The 20,020-nt window shown below is 35.6% G+C and overlaps 1 protein-coding gene across 3 annotated transcripts in view; it reads left to right on the top strand.

Annotated features, from left to right (window-relative positions):
* The first annotated feature begins 9,154 nt into the window (after positions 1-9,154).
* PTCHD4 (patched domain containing 4) overlaps positions 9,155-20,020 on the top strand; it is a 366,755-nt gene continuing 355,889 nt past the window's right edge. The window contains exons 1-2 of one of the 3 annotated variants that reach the window (XM_074237157.1): positions 9,155-9,252; positions 9,659-10,244. In XM_074237157.1, coding sequence (XP_074093258.1) covers positions 9,696-10,244 — 549 coding nt within the window. In that variant the 5' untranslated portion in view covers positions 9,155-9,252; positions 9,659-9,695. Of the gene's footprint in view, positions 9,253-9,644; positions 10,245-20,020 lie in introns of those variants that run through there. The other 2 variants (XM_074237158.1, XM_074237156.1) reach the window with 2 other exon arrangements.

The following is a 20,020-nucleotide window of genomic DNA, read 5'->3' as shown; positions in this document are numbered from 1 at the left end:
TGACTTTAATGCCTATGTAGAGGCTTCATTTAATAGGGAACATTTAGCATGGAAAAATCCCTGCTAGCTTCCATCTTGGCTCCACCCCATAAATTTCAGTACTCTTTTCCAGCATTTTATTGTAATTTTCAAGTAGTACAATGCTTCTGACATTATTTCTCCTGGATCTGTTTCCAGATTAGATTTATTTTCTCATTGAAAGTATTTTAAATTATTTCCTCTTTTTTCATTCTTTCAATTTTGTTTTATTCTTGATGTCTCATAAAGTCATTAACTTCCTCTTGCCCAAATCTAACTTTTAAGGAATGGTTTTTCTCAACTATTTTCTATTCTTCCTTTTTCTATTCGGTCAATTGTACTTTATAAGGAGTTATTTTCTTCAGTGAATGTTTTTTTTTCCCTTTTCCATTTGGCCAATTCTACTTTTATAAGCAGTTGTTTTCTTTTTCCAAGCTAGTGATATATAGATATATAGATAGAAAGATAGATAGATAGAAAGATAGATAGATAAATAGATAGATAGATAGATAGATAGATAGATAGATAGATAGATATGGATACAACTACAGCTACAGCTACAGCTATGGATACGGATACAGATATGGATATGGATACGGATGTAGATGTAGATGTAGACGTAGACGTAGACATAGACGATATAGATATAGGTATAGATATAGATATAGATATAGACATAGACATAGACATAGACATAGACGTAGACGTAGACATAGACGTAGACATAGACGTAGACGTAGATATAGATATAGATATAGATATAGATATAGATATAGATATAGATATAGATATAGATATAGATATAGATATAGATATAGATATAGATATAGACATACATTGTTTCTAGAATATTTGGTTGAATTCACTTGTGGATCCATCTGAGCCTGGAGATTTTTTTCCTAGGGAGCTCAATGATGGCTTGTTTTCAGTTTCTGTGATAAGGTTATTTAAATATGTAATTTCCTCTTCTTTTAGCCAGAGCAATTTATATTTTTGCAAATTTTTGTTTCATTTAAATTATCAATTTATTGTCATACAGTTGGGCAAAATAGTTCCAAATTACTGCTTTAATCTCCTTCTGATTGGAAGTGAGTTCAATTTTTTTCATTTTTTATATTTGTAATTTGCTTTTCTTCTTTGCTTTTTTAAAAAACAAATTAACAAAAGGTTTACCTATTTTTTTCATAAAGGCAAGCTTTAGTTTTATTTATAAGTTCAATAGTTTTTCACTTTTCAATTTTATTAATTTTACCTTTATTTCTCAGAATTTCTAATTTGGTATTTGAGGATTTTTGATTTGTTGTTTCTCTAACTTTTATAGCTGCATGCTCAGTTTATTGATATCCTTTTTCTCTATTTTAATCATGTAAACATTTTGAAATATAATTTATCTCCCAAAACTGCTTTGGCTATATTCCATAAGTTTTGTTATATCGTCTCATCATTATCATTGTCTTGGATGAAAACATTAATTCTTTCTATGATTAATTGTTTGATCCATTCATTCATTTTTTTGGGTTTTTTTAGTTGATTAAGGCAATAGGGTTAAATGACTTGCTCAAGGTCACACAGCTAGGTAAGTGTCTGAGGCTGGATTTGAACTCAGGTCCTTCTAACTCCAGGGCTGGTGCTCTATCCACTGTGCCACCTAGCTGCCCCTGATCTATTCATTCTTCAAAATTAGGTTATTTTGTTTCCAATTGGTTTTTAGTCTATCTCTCCATGGCCCTTCATTCCACATGATTTTTATTACATCATGGTCTGAGAAGAATACATTCAATTGTTCTTCCTTTCTGAATTTGATTATGAAGTTTTTATGCCCTAAGAATGGTCAATTTTGTGTAGTTTCCATATAGTGCAGAAATTTTTTTAAAAAAGGTTTATTCCTTCTATCCTCATTCAATTCTCTTCAGAGTTCTATCATAGATAAGTTTTCTAACTTTCTATTCAACTCCTTAACTTCCTTCTTATTTATTTATTTTCTGTTTAGATTTATCTAATACTGAGACGAGAAGTTTGAGGTATTCCACCAATGGAGTTTTACTGTCTGTGTTTTCCTGTAACTCATTTAGCTTCTTCTCTAAGAATTTGGATGTTATTCTGTTTTTTACATGTTAAGTATTGAAATTACTTCAGTGTCTATAGTACCTTTTAGGAGGATATGGTTTGTTCCTTTATCTCTTTTAATGATATCTATTTATTCAACTTCTTTGTCTGAAATAAGGATTCCCATCCCTGTTTTTTTCACTTTCCTTGAAGCATAATATATTCTGCTTCAGCCTTTTACCTTTACTCTATGCTTTTCTCTCTCTGTTTCAAATGTGTTTATTGAAAGCAGCAGTAGGATTCTAGATTTTAATCCACTCTAATATCTGCTTTTGTTTTATGGGAGAGTACATCCCAGTTATATTCACAATTGTTTAACTAATTTTTTATTGTCCTTCATGCTATTTCCCCTCCATTTGTATGTTCCCCTTCTTTCATCTTATCCTTCCTCCCCAGTGTACTGCTTCTTAATACCACCTCCCTGAATGTGTTTCCCCTTCTATCCACCACCCTCCCTTTTCTTTCCCCTTTCTCTTTCCCAGGTCTTCTTCCTTCTGAGATAGATCTTTCTTGCTGATCTTCCAATTTTCATCAGTTAAAAGATCATTTCACCCCAACACTTCACTGTTTCTTCTATTTTAGAACTAATTTTAAGGCACAATTTTAAGGTTGTTTGAAGGTGAATATGCAAAAGTTATGGCAATTTTCTGCTTACTCCACCATCTTGGCTCCCAGGAGTTGTTCAGATTACTTGCTATCCCTATTCTTCACATCTGGAATTCATGTCCCTATTCATCTCCCATTACCATTTCTCTCTTTGTGTTTTGGTCATAAATAATCCCACCAATGACAAGAATTTTAATTAAATTTCCTTTCTTTTGATACTACCTACAATTTAGCCTGTATATATCATATTTGCACACAATTGTATGCACATTGGCATCCCTATTAGATTAGGAATTCCTTAAGGGCAGGGACTGTTTTCATCGAGTCCCCCCCCCCCCAGCACTTAGGTTAGAACCTGCCATATGTGAATACATGTTTATTTGACTTTATTAGAAATTTTTTTTAAATGATAACTATTTAATGTCTCACCTGTTTCCCTTCTTGTCCTAATTTCTTCCCTTTCCATTTCTCTCTGTCTCTCTGTGTCTCTGATTTTTTTTGGAAAATTTAATTTGTTTCCAGGGGTTCAATTATCATTTTTGTACTGATGAATGAAAAATCTCTAAATATTTTTCATGAATATATCTTACTGACTATGACTACTGAATACATCCCTCTAGTTATTCATTGTCATGCCAAACTCAACATTTTAAAAACAGAAGTCATAACATTTCATCCAAAATTTGTTTCTCATCCAAACTTTTCTTTTCTTTCAAGACTTGTCTTTCTTTCTAAATACACATCATCATTATTTCTTCCCTTCCAACTTCCTTCATCCAATTTGCTACCTAAGCTTGTCAATTATATTTTCATAATGTATTCATATATGACACTTCTCTACCACATAGGTTATTGCCATCAGTTATAGCCTTTTGACTGAACTATTATAATAGTATCCTAACTGTTTGCTCCGTTGTCAAATTTATTTATAAAATTTAAAATTTTAAAGGAAGGAAGGAAGGAAAGAAAGAAGGAATGAAAAAAAAGACTTCCAAGGATTCCTGTTGCCTGGAGAATAATTGACAAACTCCTTGACTTGGCATCAAAGATTCTCAACAATTTTGTGCACATTTCTCCTTATACCTCTCTCCTCTCTCTCTCTCTCTCTCTCTCTCTCTCTCTCTCTCTGTGTGTGTGTGTGTGTGTGTGTGTGTGTGTGTTGTGTGTTCAAGGTTCTGTAAAACTCATTTCAACTCTAAATCTATAGTCTGTTTTGTTTTTGTTTTTTTCTTTGTATCCTCTGTAACTGGACCTTATACTGCATATAATAAGGAATTAATAAACATTTATTGAAATTAATTGAAGTGATCTGTGGTCTTCACCTTATTTCTTTTTATTTAAACTGATAGAAGATAGTAGAAAAATGTATTAGAGAATTGTAGAATAAGAATAATGTTTATCCTTAGCATATTTATATATGAAAATAATCATAAAGAAATGGCTATAAATCAGCAAAGATAAATCCATGAGCCACAAATGCTAAGTAGTTGTAGGTGTTCTCCATAATTAATCTAAAATGTGGTCCTTGGCTCTAATTGCTTTCAATCTATTATGAAAAAAGATATTTGCCTGGACTGCTTAGCTCAGTTGGTTTGATTCCAGATAGGCCAATCAGTTCTACACAGAGAAAAATGTTGTCCAAGGGCCAGGAGCAGAACTCCCAATCCTATCCCATAAGAGGCTTATCAGAAGCATCTGGGGAAAGAATGTGCTTGACTCAATGTCAGCAGATCAACTCCACTGGGGGGGGGGTGTTTCCATGCAGCATCCTAAGTATAGCCTATTTTTCTATATTAATTCAGTTTAATAACTAGCAATTATATTGCACATTAAGGTTTTAAAAGCATTTTACATGTGATATATCTCATTTGGTTTATATAGATACTATCATTTTACTCATTTTACATAAGCAAGAATTAAGACTGGGATAAGTGACTTGCCACAGGTTATTCAGGTAATAAATGTTAAGGCAGTATTTGAACTCATATCTTCCTGAGTCGAGATTCCATACTCCACTCACTAAGCCAACTACCTACATAGGTTGCAAAGTAATTCCTTTCACAATTACCCTGTAAAATACATTGTGAAATATTATTATGCCTTTTTTATATCTAAGGAAACAGTTTCAGGAAGGATGTTTAGGTAAAGACCACACTGCTCACTAATGGCATAACTAGCATTCTAATCAGTAACATGTCTTCAATTCAGTACTAGGGTTCTTTATTCTTTGCCATAACTTCTTTTTTTTTTTTTTTTAGTTTTTGCAAGGCAATGGGGTTAAGTGGCTTGCCCAAGGCCACCCAGCTACTTAATTATTAAGTGTCTGAGGTCATATTTGAACTCAGGCACTCCTGTCTCCAGGGCCGGTGTTCTATCCACTGTGCCACCCAGCCTCCCCTGTACCATAACCTCTTAAGAGTTAAGATCAGTACTTCATAATACCTTATCCCTTAATGTGAGGAAGAACTGGGTACACAATGATTTGCCCTGGTTCATCTGAGCCACAGTTTTGTAATGAACAAGGCAGAAGAATTTGTACAAGTTCCAGATTCATGATCTGTTGTGGTAAAGGGCAAAACACTATTCCAAAATCTGACTAAATTACTAAGATAAAAACTTCAGGTGCTTAATTTGGAAATATTGCTAATTTCTGGAAACTGGAAACTAGAAAAATCATAGTTTTGGGGGAAAAGTTTTGTGAAGCTCTTTACAAGTGTTCTGTGAGTTACTGTGCAGGACTATAAGGAATTCTATACTTCATTCTGTGAAAGTTCTGTAATTTTATCAATGGCTGCCTCCTTTTCACTCTCACCATAAACTCCAACTCAACCAATGGTTCATAGATAGTCTTAAGCATTTGTGTAGCCAAAACAATTGACCTCCTGTAGTCAAGGTGGATTGGGCTTATGTTCAAAACTTTTCTTGTTTGGTTGAATCATTAATAGCTTACTCAAAAACTCAAAATTGTTCTATAATCTCATCTATGTGGATATGCCCTTCAATGAGGCAGATAACAGCTAATTCATACCTGTTCATCTTGTTTTCCCTAACCCATATTCTCCCCTCAATTCCCCTTAGGGAGTCAATTCATGTTTTTATTTTATCATGCCACCAGCAAAATAACAAAAAACCTTATTCCTATTAGAATAGATTGTAAGACTCTAGCACCACCTCCACACAAAAAAATAAGGAATTGGAGCAAAACTATAGTGGATTAAGGAATTCTATTTTGCAAGCAATTGCAGGTTTCCAGAATTTAGAAAAAATCACTCTTAATCTCTATATTTTTACATTGACTGTCCCATAGGATTAGGATATACTCTCTCTCTCTCCCTTTCCCAAATAGAATCCTTCTCTTCCTTCAAGGCAAAGTTCAAATATCACCTTTTACCTGAAGCCTTTCCTGGTCCTATTGTCTTTCCTTTCAAACTACCTTGTATTAACTTATATTCAAGAGAGAGACAGTGACCAAGACAGAGATAGAGAGTCTTATTGTATTCCAGGTTAGAATGTAAGTTCCTTGAGAGCAGAAATTATTTCATTTATTATATTTGAGTTTACAGTGCATGGTATACATAGTAGATATGATAATTAGTAATTTTTGACTGTAGTATATCCTTTTTGGCATAAAGAATGAAATAATAAATTTATTTCCCTTTCTCTGAAAGTTTTAAAAAATATCTATCCCTGGGTATCAGTAGACTATTTTCCCAAGAGAAAATATGAATCTCCATGTCATGTGGAAAATGGATTAAGTTTTCTCTATCTTACTCAGGAACAAGGGTCAATCAGTTGATGGAAATTAGAAAGATGCAATTTGGATCAAAATAAGGAAAAACCTTCTACCAGAGTTGCTTCATTAAGTAATAAAGCTGCCAAATTTCTGTCAAACTGATATTCTTAAAATACAGACATGACCCATCTCTCCACTACTTAAAATTATCCAGTAGTTCCTATTGCATTTAAGATAATGCTAAAACTTCCATTTGATATTTGAAGTCCACACTATTCTGACTCCTACCAACCTTTCCAGAATTCTTTCATATTATTCCTTTCACAGACTTTTCTTCCAAGCAAATCGATCTACTGGCTGTTAACCACTTGGGAGATTCTTTCTTCCATCTCTCTGCTATGTTTGCACTCTGTTCTCACCTGGGACTCTTAGAATTCCTAGGTACTTTCAAAGCAGAGAAGGTGACATCTTCTTACATGAAACCTTTCATGATCCCACTGATGCTATTTTCCTCTTGAAATTTATTCCTATAGTTTTGTATGTAAACTGTTCTTTTTTTTATTTAAGGCAATAGGTTTAAGTGACTTGTCCAAGGTCACACAGCTAGGCAAATATTAAGTGTTAAGAGGCCATATTTGAACTGAGGTCCTCCTGCCTCCAGGGTCCCCACTCTATCCACTGCACCACCTAGCTGCCCTGTAACCTGTTCTTACTTGTTTTTGTATATAACCACCAAATTCAATAAAATGTAAGCTCCTTGAAAGCAGGGACTAATTAAATTTTTTGTTTGTTTGCTTGTTTTTTCTTTGTGTAACTCTACTGCCCATTATGGTGATATGAACAAATGTTTGTTGAATAGAATGAAATTGAAGTAATAAGTATCCTTTCACTGGTAGTGTTCAAGCAGTCAGATTGACAATGTGAATGATCTTGTGTTAAATATCCTACATTGGGAAGATCACCGGATGACTTTTATGATCCTTTCTCAAACTCTAAAACTTTAATTTTGTGTTTCTCTCATAACTATCACATCCACTTTGACAACTTCCAAACTCTTCATAGTATAATTCATCTCTTAAGGGAAGACTAAATTCTGCTGAAGGAAAGGAAAGTTATTTCTTTTTTTTTTGCTAGTGGAATAATAGACTTCTGCTGTGCTATTAAAGATCTCACAGTGAACCTCTTGTAATGATCACCCTACTTAGTATATTCTTTGCTCACTCATTATTGTGTGCTTATTAAACAGATTTTGTAGAATTGCTAAACTGAAAAAAAAATGTGATAAGAAAACAGAAAGAAGTTCTTGAAGGGATTCACATGTTAAGTTGCTCTTCAAGCCACTCAGATTTTACTCCCAGATTTCTCCATATTCTTTCTTGGGATATACACTTATCACATGAGTGATGTATGTTAATTATTTTAGTTGCTTTGGAATATGCATTTTGTCCACACACCAAGACTTCTAGAGCAGCACCCTTTTGTCTGTAGATGAATTTTTTACAAGATAACAAGTTATAGTCACTCCTATCTAGAGGGGAGGGAATCAAAAGTGGAGACTGAACTGTATCAACAACAATGGTAGAAAAAGACCAAGTATATTTCTTTTTGATGAAATGACCTGCTTCCACTTTTCACACATCAGATGACTACAGTTGTGAGCCTGTTTCCCACCTCCCTGATCTATCTTACAACCAAAGGATGTGTGTGTCCCAACTGCTGATTGCTCGATTTCCAATTGACCAAGAAACCAACTCAGCTCCAACTCATAGCTCTCCTAGAAGCAACTTTATGATTCAACTAGGTGTGAGTGGGGGTAGCAGAATGGGACCTAAAAACCTGAGCAACCTGGAGCGGGCTGTTGCCTTTAAGGGGAGCTTTGAGAACTTCTGATTTTTAAACCTCAGTTGCAAGAACACTTGACTTTCAGTCTGGAACACATCCATATTATCATATACATCACATGCATTGGTAGGTTCCTTACCTCCCCCCACACCCACCTCCATGCCTCAGACTTCTACTACCGCGAAATATCTCTTCTCAAAACATCTAAGGGTCAAAAAAAGTTCAAAGGATCTGGCATCCAAGAGTCCCCAGGAAGACCAGGGTCTTCAGGTAGCCCCATAAGCTGTCGCAGGTATCGCTTTGAGAAAGGCAGCTCCAGGAGGTGTTGCGCGGAAATCCTTCGCACGCTTTGTGATATGTTGAAAATGCAGCATCATCCTCATCTCTCTTTTGCCCTGGAGCTGAATCGCGAAATTCGCGGGCCATAGAAAACTAGAGAGGAAAGCAGGCTTCTGGAGGCAGCGATGGATTAACCTGCTTTCCCAGGCTCCTATTACCTCTCCCTCTCCAAGGGCCCCCAGTCTAAATGAGCCTTCGCACCTTCACTTGTTTCCTCTTCCACTAGCTTAGATGACCCTGGGCTGGGAGTTTAAAAAAAAGAAAGAAAGAAAGAAAAGAAAGAAAACTAAATAAAAAGAAAGAAAACAAAACAAAAACTCTAAAAATAACTATCGGCACTTAATTTTTTTAAAGCATTTCTCTGCCCCCCCCTTCCCTCTCCCTCCTCTATCCTCCCCTTTCCTCCCCCCTCCCCTCCCATCCTGGGGCACATGCCTGCCTCTTACAACACCGAGGCACATGGTTCTAGTTAAGTACATAAATCCAGCCGAACTGATAGGATAGCCCTGGGACAGCTCCACACCGAACCACCTCCTCCGAGGGAGGTCGGGGGACTGCAGCAGAGAGATGAAGGGATAGCGAGGCAGAAAGAGAAAGCTGTCCACACGGTGAGCTCGGCATCCAAGGAGAAGCGGCGAGGGGCGCCAGGGAGGAGCTTGGTGATGGGGTCTCTGGCGCCGAGGCGTCCAGCCTGAGTCCCCTAGTCTCCATCGCCTGACCAGGTCCCTGCCTGCTTCCCCACCCCCCCGCCCCCACGCCCGCGATCCATTTGTGCCCGCCTTGCTGCAACTTGCTGCAGTGTTTGAAAGAGTAGTAGGAGTGCATGGAGGTGGGGATGGGGAAAGACGAGCGGCGTGGTTAGGGAGGTGAAAAGGAAGGGGGGAGGAGGTTCCTCAGTTGCAGTGGTGGTGGTGGTGACCGGAGGGGAGGGGGCATTATATGGGGGGGGTGAGGGAATCCAGGGTGAAGGGGGGGACAGCCCGGCGCTTACACATGTCACATGTGCTTTTTAAGACGGCCGGGAGCGTCTGCGAGCTGGATCGGGTGGAGGATGCTGCGGCAGGTCATTCGCAGAGGGCTCCAGTCGTTCTGCCACAGGCTGGGCTTGTGCGTGAGCCGGCACCCCGTCTTCTTTCTCACCGTGCCTGCAGTCCTGACCATCATCTTCGGCTTCAGCGTGCTCAACCGCTTCCAGCCCGAGAGCGACCTGGAGCGGTTGGTCGCTCCCAGCCACAGCTTGGCGAAGATCGAGCGGAGCCTGGCGGGGAGCCTCTTCCCCCTGGACCAGTCCAAAAGCCAGCTGTATTCGGACTTGCATACCCCTGGGAGGTATGGCAGGGTGATCCTCCTTTCCCCACCCGGACACAATATTTTGCTCCAGGCTGAGGGGATCCTGCAGACCCACCGAGCCGTGCTGGAAATGAAGGTGAACCACAAGGGCTATAATTATACTTTTTCCCATCTGTGTGCGTTGAGAAATCAGGATAAGAAATGCGTGCTGGATGATATAATTTCAGTGCTAGAGGATCTCAGGCAGGCTGCCGTCTCCAATAAGACAACAGCCAGGGTGCAAGTGAGGTATCCCAACACTAAATTGAAGGTATGCTCCTCCTGCATGCTTCTGCCAATTAAAGAGGAAGCTCTTCATTTCTTGCCCTAAACAAGCAAAGAAAATGCAGAGGTCTCATCCTGAAGGCGATTTGGGGGGATGTGGGGGGAGTCAAAGATGGGAAGTGTCGAATGAAGGAAACAATGGATTTTACACATGGACATTAAGTAATGAAATGAGAAAAGGAAAAAATCCAAAACATTTTGAAATTTTAAAAAAGCTGCTTCTGAGACCCTGCAATAAAAATCTTTGTTAAGGGTTAAAAAAAAAAATCAGTGAATAGAAGTGGGAGAGGGAATCCTTAATAGTTTGGGGAATGTCTTTTGCAACCTGGAGGGGGGAGGGTAATATATATGTATAGATACACATATATGTATATTCATATGTACATATTATTAATTACAAGTCCAATTGGTAACGTATCTATATATATAATGGGTTTAGTGAAGGCTGCCTTCAAATGTTTCCCAAGGTATTTGTATCTGTGTCTGTGTGTCTGTCAGTGGTGAGTTATGAATGTAGTGGGGATTCCAGGAATTGTGGGAGTGTGTATTTGCATGCCAAAAAAAAAAAGGTTGGGAATTTTCTGTCCATGGGCAAAGTAATGGTCTGCTTCTAACTGATCTACTGGTAGGCTGGGTGGCATCAAAAACCTGTTATCTTTTCCCTCCCACAAAACCTCAAATTGAAACAAGGTGATTGTAATGTCTTGAGTTAAAAAGAAATAAAACAAAATACACTTGTCCAGCCAATACAGCAAAGTTACAATCCTTAGTAATAAATAAGCAGTAAGATGAAATGTGTTTTCTGACCCACTTCCTCCAATTTCTATAACTTTAAAAAAAAATTCGAGGCCCTTTCTGGATTGTCAGTTTGTCTGCTATAGGTAATGAGGCATGCAGCCTTCAGATTACTGAAGTTCCAGGGACAAATGTGACTTTCCAAATTACATTGCACCATTTGTGAGCTTAAAGTAGTAAATTATCTGAAATTGTGCAATTATCAAAGTAATTTATGATTACAGATGTAATGTCCTGAAAAAAAAGTCGTTTTTTTTTAATTGGCATGTAAACGTTCTACAAATGCATGATCCCAACATCCCTGGATAGAAGTGGGGAGGGGGGAAATATGGAATTCATTCAAAAATCACAGGTGGTTCATCCATTCTGATAAATGAAGAGCCAACAGAAAAATAGGATTTTATTCATTTACTTATCACATTAATATAGTGATGGTATCCAGTTTGAAAGTTAGAAGTAAGAAAATGAGTTTGAAAATAAATAAATAAATGAACAAATGAATGAATGAATGAATAAATGAATGAATAAATAAATAAAATATTCTCTTGAAGTGCGGTTGGTTGCATTAGGCATGATATTCTGACATTTGGAATTCCTTAGAGAGGACTTAACCCGCTTTCCTGAAGTGTTGTGCCCTGGTAAAAAAAAAGATCGAGAGACTGACCATGGTGTCAGCTTTTCAAAGCTGAGGAGGCCCATGAGATTTAGTGATACAAGAAAAAGTGATTCATCAGTGTAAAAATCTAGGTAAATGCTTTGTGTGCTCTCTAGTCACTAAAGGGAGAGTAAGGAATATGCACAAATGAATGTGTAGAATAACTTTAAAATTCCTGAATTCCCTTGTATCAACATTATCACTTGCAAAATAAATAGTTGATAATGGGAAATAATTGTCTGAACTTGCAAAAAGGTATGTGTATATTTACACGTATATATATGTATATACATATAAAGTATATACACATATATATGAGTGTGTGTGTGATTCTTAAATAAACTATATAATGTGAAATATATATTGAAACTACTTTTTACTTTAATCTCAAATCTTCCTTACTAACTCAAATTTGAACTCCACTAGTTCTCATTATTAATTAACTTAGACTTATTTCTACTTTAATTAGAATAAGGTAATATTACCTATTCTGAATATTGTGTTTATATGTGCAAATCATAATATGAAGTGGCACATTGTCTTAGCACATAGTATATGCTATATAAATATTTATTCCCTTACCCCTACCACCAACTCCCCAGAAAAGAAGGCAGAAAATAATCATTTATTAAACAATATTGTCACACATATTGCATATTGTCTCATCTGATTCTTATAACAACCCTAGGTGCTATTATTATCAATGTTTTACAATTGAGGAAACTGATACTACCTGACTTGCCCATAATCACAGGACAAATAAGTGTCTAATATTGGATCTGAATATAGGTATCCCTGACTCTATACCCTGTGTTCTATCCATAATGTCATATAGTTGTCTCCCAAATCCACTGTACATATTAGTTAGATTACAGTGTTAACTGAAGTACTCAGTGAATAGTAGTAAGTTACTACCTGGTCAAAGCTTTTTTGTACAAAGACATGGCTTACACATTTTTATACCCATACTATGCCTCCTTAATTCTAAAAAGAATTGTGCTAGGGTGAAATAACTGGGGTTTTTTTTCTTAAGGTGTTAAATTTTAGAGGTTTCTGATAGCATTTTCAGTCTTTTAGTAATGTAGAAATGATTGACCTTGGTACTTATTTATCAGGAATTATTAGTTTTAAAAAACAAGATACAGTGACAGCACAGCAGGTGAATTCCTTCTTATGCTGGCAAACGTCTCCCACAACATAAAAAACCTCCCCAGATGAGTTTGAGAGAGCATATAACATCTTCATTGGGCATATTCTTTACATTTGACCCTGATAATAATGGCTATGGCTTAACCTACAGTTGACTCTCAATAAATACCTATTAACTAATATGCACCTGAATAGGAATATATTGATATTTTTGAAAAAGTGTAACAATCAGTTATACCCCAACTATCTATGTCACCTTGGGTAAGTCATTCCATCTCAGTTTTCTCATCTTTAAAATCAAGGGTTGGACTTGATAGTCCAGATGTCCCTTTTAACTTCAGATGCTAATACTGTGATATGCATCCAGATGGAAATGAATTTTAGCAATAAAAAAGTGATATAAATGGACCTTGTAAACTTGGACATTACTTCCAGTGAATTTATATTGCAATCTTCTAAGACCTATTTCATATCATCCTTCTCAGGATAATAAAGAGCAAATTATGCTTGTTATCAATTTCTTTGGAATGATTTCAACTTTATAATCTATTTCACTTTTCTCCTTCAAATTTAGTTATTTCCAGTAATTGTAATGTTGTTCTAATATGATTCCATAGGAGACTATCAGAAATAAAAAAAAATGCTACTTCTGAGTGGAAAATATATATTTATTAAGTTTCTTCTATATACAAAGAGATATTCAGAGATATAGCAATTGTAGAGAAGACATGGTCTGGACTTCTAAATAATTTAGTGGATAGAAAGCATGACCTAGAGTCAGGAAGGCCTGAGTTCAAATCCAAATCAGACATTTATTATATGACTCTGGGCAAGTTACTTAGCCTTGTTTGCCTCAGTTTCCTCATTTATAAAAGGAATTAGAAAAAGAAATGGTAAGCTACTCTATTCTATGCCAAGAAAACCCCAAATAGGATCAAGAAGGGTTATATATTACTGAACAATAGCAAAACAACAAGTAAAGAATAAAAGCCAAGTCTTCATATATAAGATGTTGCAAATTAAGTCAGAAAGTTCTGAAATTAAATTCTTTTTTGAAACTTAATGCTGTTACCATGAGTATGAAACTTAATCTTTTCCACTCAGGCAATTTTCTAAGTCTTTGTGTTTCAGTTTAGCTTTGATTTAGACTGGAGAGTCATTCTACACAAAGTACTAGAATGGAGACAGAGAAGGAAAGTCCTTTACCATTGGGGAGGCTTCATAAAGGAAATAACATTTGAGTTGGATTTTAAATAATAGGTAAGAATTCAACAGGCAAGGTAGAGAAAGGAGATCCTCCCAGATATAGAGAATAGGTTCAGTAGTGTACTTCTATATCATTTTCAGGTTTACAAAGAACTTTATAAACTTTATATTGATATCTTCATTTTATAGATGATCATAAACATCATGGAAGGAAACTAGGAATTCTAAAACTTGGAAGCCATTTGATGAAGTAGGGTAGGGATAAGGAGAAAGAAGACATTTGCAGATGTTCTGAAGGTAAAATAACATTCATATAGGAAAGTGAAAAATGTAAAAACCTTTTAAGAGGTAAAGTAACATTCATATAGGAAAGTGAAAAATGTAAAAAAACTTTTAAGTGAAAAAAATACTTACAGGAATCTACCAAAAATACTCTGATTCCTAAATTGTTCATAGTAGAAACTTCTGATAACTTGGTTATTCTATCAATGTTAGTCAAGCTAGAGGAGGCAGAATTGTATAAAATTGCATGTTGACCTTGAAGCAATCAAATTAAAACTGATATGAAGTCAGCACAATCCTGTTGGAGGAAAGCTGTTTGTGAAATGAAAGGCATATGGGAATAGACTCAGACCTGAACTATATATCAGCTTTATGTCTGCATCACATAATTTTATTATTTTGTCTGATTTTTTTGCATGACAGACTTGTCTCCTCAAATGAATCTCAGTCACTTTGATGGTAGGTACAGTGTCCTGTCCTTTCTTTATTTATCCCACAATGTCTCTAATATTGGGAGTTATTGAATTATGGTATTAAGAACTAGAGGGGATCTGTGTGATTAGTTTAATTCTCTCATTTTGTAGTTCAATTCTCTCATTATATAGCTTCTATAGAAATTGAGGACCAGAGAGATAAAGTCACTGACTGAATACCATAATGTATGATAGAGTAAGAATTCAAATCCAGGTTATCTGACATTAAATTTAATAATTGTTTCATTAAATTATATTATATAACTGCTCAAGAAAAACTTAATTATTAGCTAATTGCTTGAAAATTTTACCCAAAATCAAAGAAGAAATTTTATAGCCTTTATTACTATTATTTTCAAACTTCTATAAGAAGAATGCCTTATTCTTTTCACATATCTTTATTGTGTACATTATGCAGTAATAAGGCATACATGCCTTCCAACCTTGAAAGTGCAAAAAAAAAATATTAACTGAGAAGATATGACTTTGAACAAATCTCCTGTCCTCCATGGGCCTCAATTGTTTAAACTTTGTAGTTGAAAGGAAGGAAGAGTTTGGATTAGATTTTATTTCAGGCAAGCTTTAAATAATATGCTTAAAATTGTATATAACCCTCACACTTTTACTAAGATCAGAATGGTACCCTGAAAACCCAAATAGGTTTTCCCCAGAATTTTAATATGTATTTTAATTTTTGCTCAAATTGTACCTGTCTTTCTCACTACCTGTCTTTTAAAATGGCAATAATCCTAACAATGGCTCACATTTTATGGTATTTTACAGTAGCTCTTTGAAATCAGCAGCAACAATATGATCAAAATCATTTTTCAGATAAGTAGACAGTTTCACACTTATGAAGTGTCTTCTACTCAGTCACATGAACACTTTTTTACAGGACAAATTTATAATTTATGTTTATTAACCATAACCATAGGATTAGAGAATGGATTGGTAATATTGATATAGAGGAGGAAACCAGATCTTTAGACTGGCGAGTCATTCTACACCAAGTGCTAGATGGAAACAGAAGGAACGTCCTTTACCATCAGGGAGGCTTCACAAAGGAAATAGCAGTTGAGTTGGACTTTAAATAATAGGTAAGAATTCAACAGGCAAAGTAGAGAAAGAAGATCCTTCCAGATATAGAGAACAGGTTCTGTAATGCCCTCAGTTTGTGAAATGAAAGGAATGTGGGAAAAGACTCAGACCTGAACTATATATCAGCTTTATGTCTGCATCACACAATTTTATTATTTTGTCTGATTTTTTGTGTGACAGACTTGTCTCCTCAAGTGAATCTTAAGCACTCTGATGATAGGTACAGTATCCTGTCCTTTCTTTGTTTCTCCCATAATGTCTCTAATATTAGGAGTCATTGAATTATAGTATTAAGAACTAGAGGAGAACTGTATGATTACTTAGTTCAATTCTCTCATTCTGCAACTTAAAATCTTAGAAAGTTGCCTAGAACCCTGAGAAGGGTTAAACATCTATTATCTGTCAAAGGTGGGTTTTGAGTCGAGGTTTAGCTCTCTTCACTAAATTTTGCTACCTCCTCTGCCCTTGTACATTGTTATGGGATAATCAATTTTTATTAAAGTGCATTCTGGTCCAGTAAAATTTCCACTTCACCAAGCTGCTTTTCAAGTTCTTAGAATAGTGTTTTAGGCAGACAATCTTGTATGACTTTCCACCCATTTGTGCCTCAAAACAGGGTATTTGGCAATAAAATTCAGAGTATAAACAGTGCTGAAGTCCTGAATCCTAATAACAATAGAAGAGAGTTAGTGAAGTCCCAGAAAAGCATGACCCAAAGTAATTGATTTTATTACAATTCTAGATTAAAACTTTGACCAACAAAGTGATAAAGTACATTTGATTTCAGCACAGCTCAACCTTCTGCTGAATTCAGTTACAAAACCACATTTCAGTGTCAATGTTTTGATGAAGTCAGTTTGTACTGTGCTCAGGAATCATTGCAAAGATAGAATTTCCCATTACTTAACAGAAGACAGAATATCCCCAGGCATATTTTTAGAATCTTAGATTTGGAAGAGACCTCCAGAAATCATTTATTATAGCTTTCTAGTTTAAAATGGAATGATGAGTGTCTTTCATACTCTTAGACATTGAAAAGGGAAAGTGATTCCATAGCTTTTTTGTGGCAATACACAACAAAACTTGTACATTGGAAACTTTCTAAGGCTCCACTTTAAGCCCATTTTATCTTTTTCCCTTGGTAGAGATAAAGAAGAGTTGTTGCCATTTTATATATAATAACCCTTCATTCTAAGAGAGAGCTATTACAATAATTTTTAAGTCAGATAGATCCAAATTAAATGCAATGGGACCTCATTATGAAGGTATCCTCTGTGCCTATTTTGTGACTGACTTTTCAATTCAATTAAATTGAATTCAGTAATCATTTAATCATTTATCAAAGACTACTATGGTCTAGGTGTTTTAATGGAAAGTGGGCAGGCCCTAAATTCAGGAAAACTTGAGTTTATATAATAACTATAAAATATACTAACTGTGTGATTCTGGGCAAGTCATTTAAACTTTGAATGTTCAATGAACCTCTCTGAGATTGGCACAGTGAGTTTCTAAGCAGCATCAATAGGAGAAGTTTCCACTCTTTAAATTTCTTACAATAATGAATCCAAGATCTAGATCAAAAAGAAAAAAGAGAATTCTTTAAATTTCCTATAATGAAACCCCAGATCTAGATCAAAAAGAAAAAAAGAAAAAAAGATAGAAAGGAAGAAGGAAGGAAGGAAGGAAGGAAGGAAGGAAGGAAGGAAGGAAGGAAGGAAGGAAGGAAGGGAGGGAGGGAGGGAGGGAGGGAGGGAGGGAAGGAAGGAAGGAAGGAAGGAAGGAAGGAAGGAAGGAAGGAAGGAAGGAAGGAAAGAAAGAAGGAAGGAATAAAGGAAGGGAGGGAGGGAGAGAGAGAGAGAGAGAGAGAGAAAAGATTGGGAAGGATATAAATCAGATCATAGGAATTAAAGCTGAAAGGGACCATTGAACCTCCAATTTTTGCACATGAAAAAAGAGATGTGAAATAATTTGCCAAAGATCATACAAGTAGTAAGTTGCAAATCTGGGATTTGAACCCAGGTCATTTGATTTCAGATCCAATTTTTTCCCACTACATTTTTATTATATAAGGGCCTTCTCTGAGACTAGTCCATCAACAAATAAGGTCTTACTATGTACCAGACACTATAAACTGAATTCTCTTCAATAAAGGTCCATGATAGTTCTGCACTATAACAAACAAAAAGTGCTTCTGTGGTATTACTAGATCATTTCAGGTCTTCTAAAATTATACTTTCTAAAGCAGTGTTTGCATGAAATATATTCTTAGCTGCTTCCAAAGGAGTCATAGGGATCAGATGCTTAGTCAAAAGTGAACTATGGTTTTGCCTATCTTGCAGGAACTTGAGAAACATGGCATTTCTCAATGCTTCCAAACAAAAGGGCCATTCTCCTACATTTTTTTCAGGCTCGGTATTCTCCTAGGTTGAAGACCTCCTCTGCCTCTCCCCAAATGGGGTAGCTGTGCACCCTTCATTTAATTTGTTTGCCTCAATTTCCTCAAATATAAAAGGTAGATAGTAATAGCACTTACCTTTCAGAGTTTTTGTGATCATCAAATAACATTTGTAATAAAGCACAGTGCCTGGATCATAGTAGGCACTTATGATGCTAGTTCTCCTTATTATCATTATCATTATTACTTTTGTTCATGTTGTTGTATCACCAATTGTGCAGAAGCATATAGTATACCCGAAGATTCAAGTCAATAGTACTAATTTTTCTTGGTTAATATTGAATTAAACAACTTAATTTTGACTGTTCTGGAAAGATCTTTTTTCAATAATGTTTCTTATTGTATATAGATCTGTGGAAGGATCTTAGTGCAGTGACTACAAAAAATGCTGCAGCTGCCCTTTCACAAAATATACTTTTTCAGTGAATATTCCTTTTTATTTAGCATTTATTTTAAAAAGTTTCAAATTCTCACTATTCTGATGCTCTTCAATTCACTGAGAAAGTACACCAATATAACAATCAAAAATGTGAAGTCATGCGAAACATATTTCCATATTAGCCTTGCTACAAAAAAAAGCAAGAAAAGAAAAGTTAACAAAGTATGCTTAAATCTGCACTCAGAGTTCATCAGTGTTCTCTTTACAGGTCAAAAACCTACTTTCTTGAGTCCTTTGGAATTTTCTTGGATAATTGTATTGATCAGAGAATATGAACTATACTTAGTAACAGCAATATTGCAATGATGATCAACTGAAAGTTAGTTAATCATCAATAAAATATTGCAGTTGTTATTATGTATAGAATTCTCCTGGTTCTATTCATTTTGCATCAGTTCACATGAGCCTTCCCAGGATTTTCAGAAATTAATCTGCTTGGGGTGGCTAGGTGGCGTAGTGGATAAAGCACCAGCCCTGGAGTCAGGAGTACCTGGGTTCAAATCCGATCTCAGACACTTAATAGTTACCTAGCTGTGTGGCCTTGGGCAAGCCACTTAACCCCGTTTGCCTAGCAAAAAAAAAAATTAATCAGCTTTCCATTCCCCTCAATTTCCTATTCTTTGCTACCACAAATAGCAGTTATAAATATTTTTATACATATAGTTTCACTTCCCTTTTATATGATCTCTTTGGGATATAGATCTAATAGTGGTATTGCTGGGTCAAACGGTATGCATAGTTTTATAGTCCTTTTGATGCTGTTTCATATTGTTCCCTTGAATGGCTGGACCATTCTACAACTCCACCAGCATGTAGTTCATGCACATATTGTTCCATATCCCCTCCAAAATTTAGTATTTTCTTTTTCTAACTCTTATGGGTGTGAAATGGTGCTTCAGAGTTGTTTTAATTTGCATTTCTCTGAACAATAGTGTCTTAATATATTTTAATGTGATTATTGAAAGTTTTGCTTCTTCTTCTGAAAACTGCCTGTTCATATTCTTTGAACATACAAAATATATTTTAAATTAGCCTAGATATTTTAACAGTTGCCAATTCATATTCATTTACATTCCTTAAATACAAATTCTAAGTAGGAAAAAAGAGAAGAAATGCATTGGAGGTATCATTATCATTGGAATGATGCCTTTTACTTTATTTTCCTCTTCTTTCACTTGTATATTCTGAGCATGAGCCTCAACTTTGTCTA

Source organism: Macrotis lagotis, chromosome 5, assembly GCF_037893015.1.
Source record: "Macrotis lagotis isolate mMagLag1 chromosome 5, bilby.v1.9.chrom.fasta, whole genome shotgun sequence".
NCBI lineage: Eukaryota > Metazoa > Chordata > Mammalia > Peramelemorphia > Peramelidae > Macrotis > Macrotis lagotis.
Note: the sequence above shows the minus strand (reverse complement) of the source record. Positions and strands in the feature narration are given on the sequence as shown.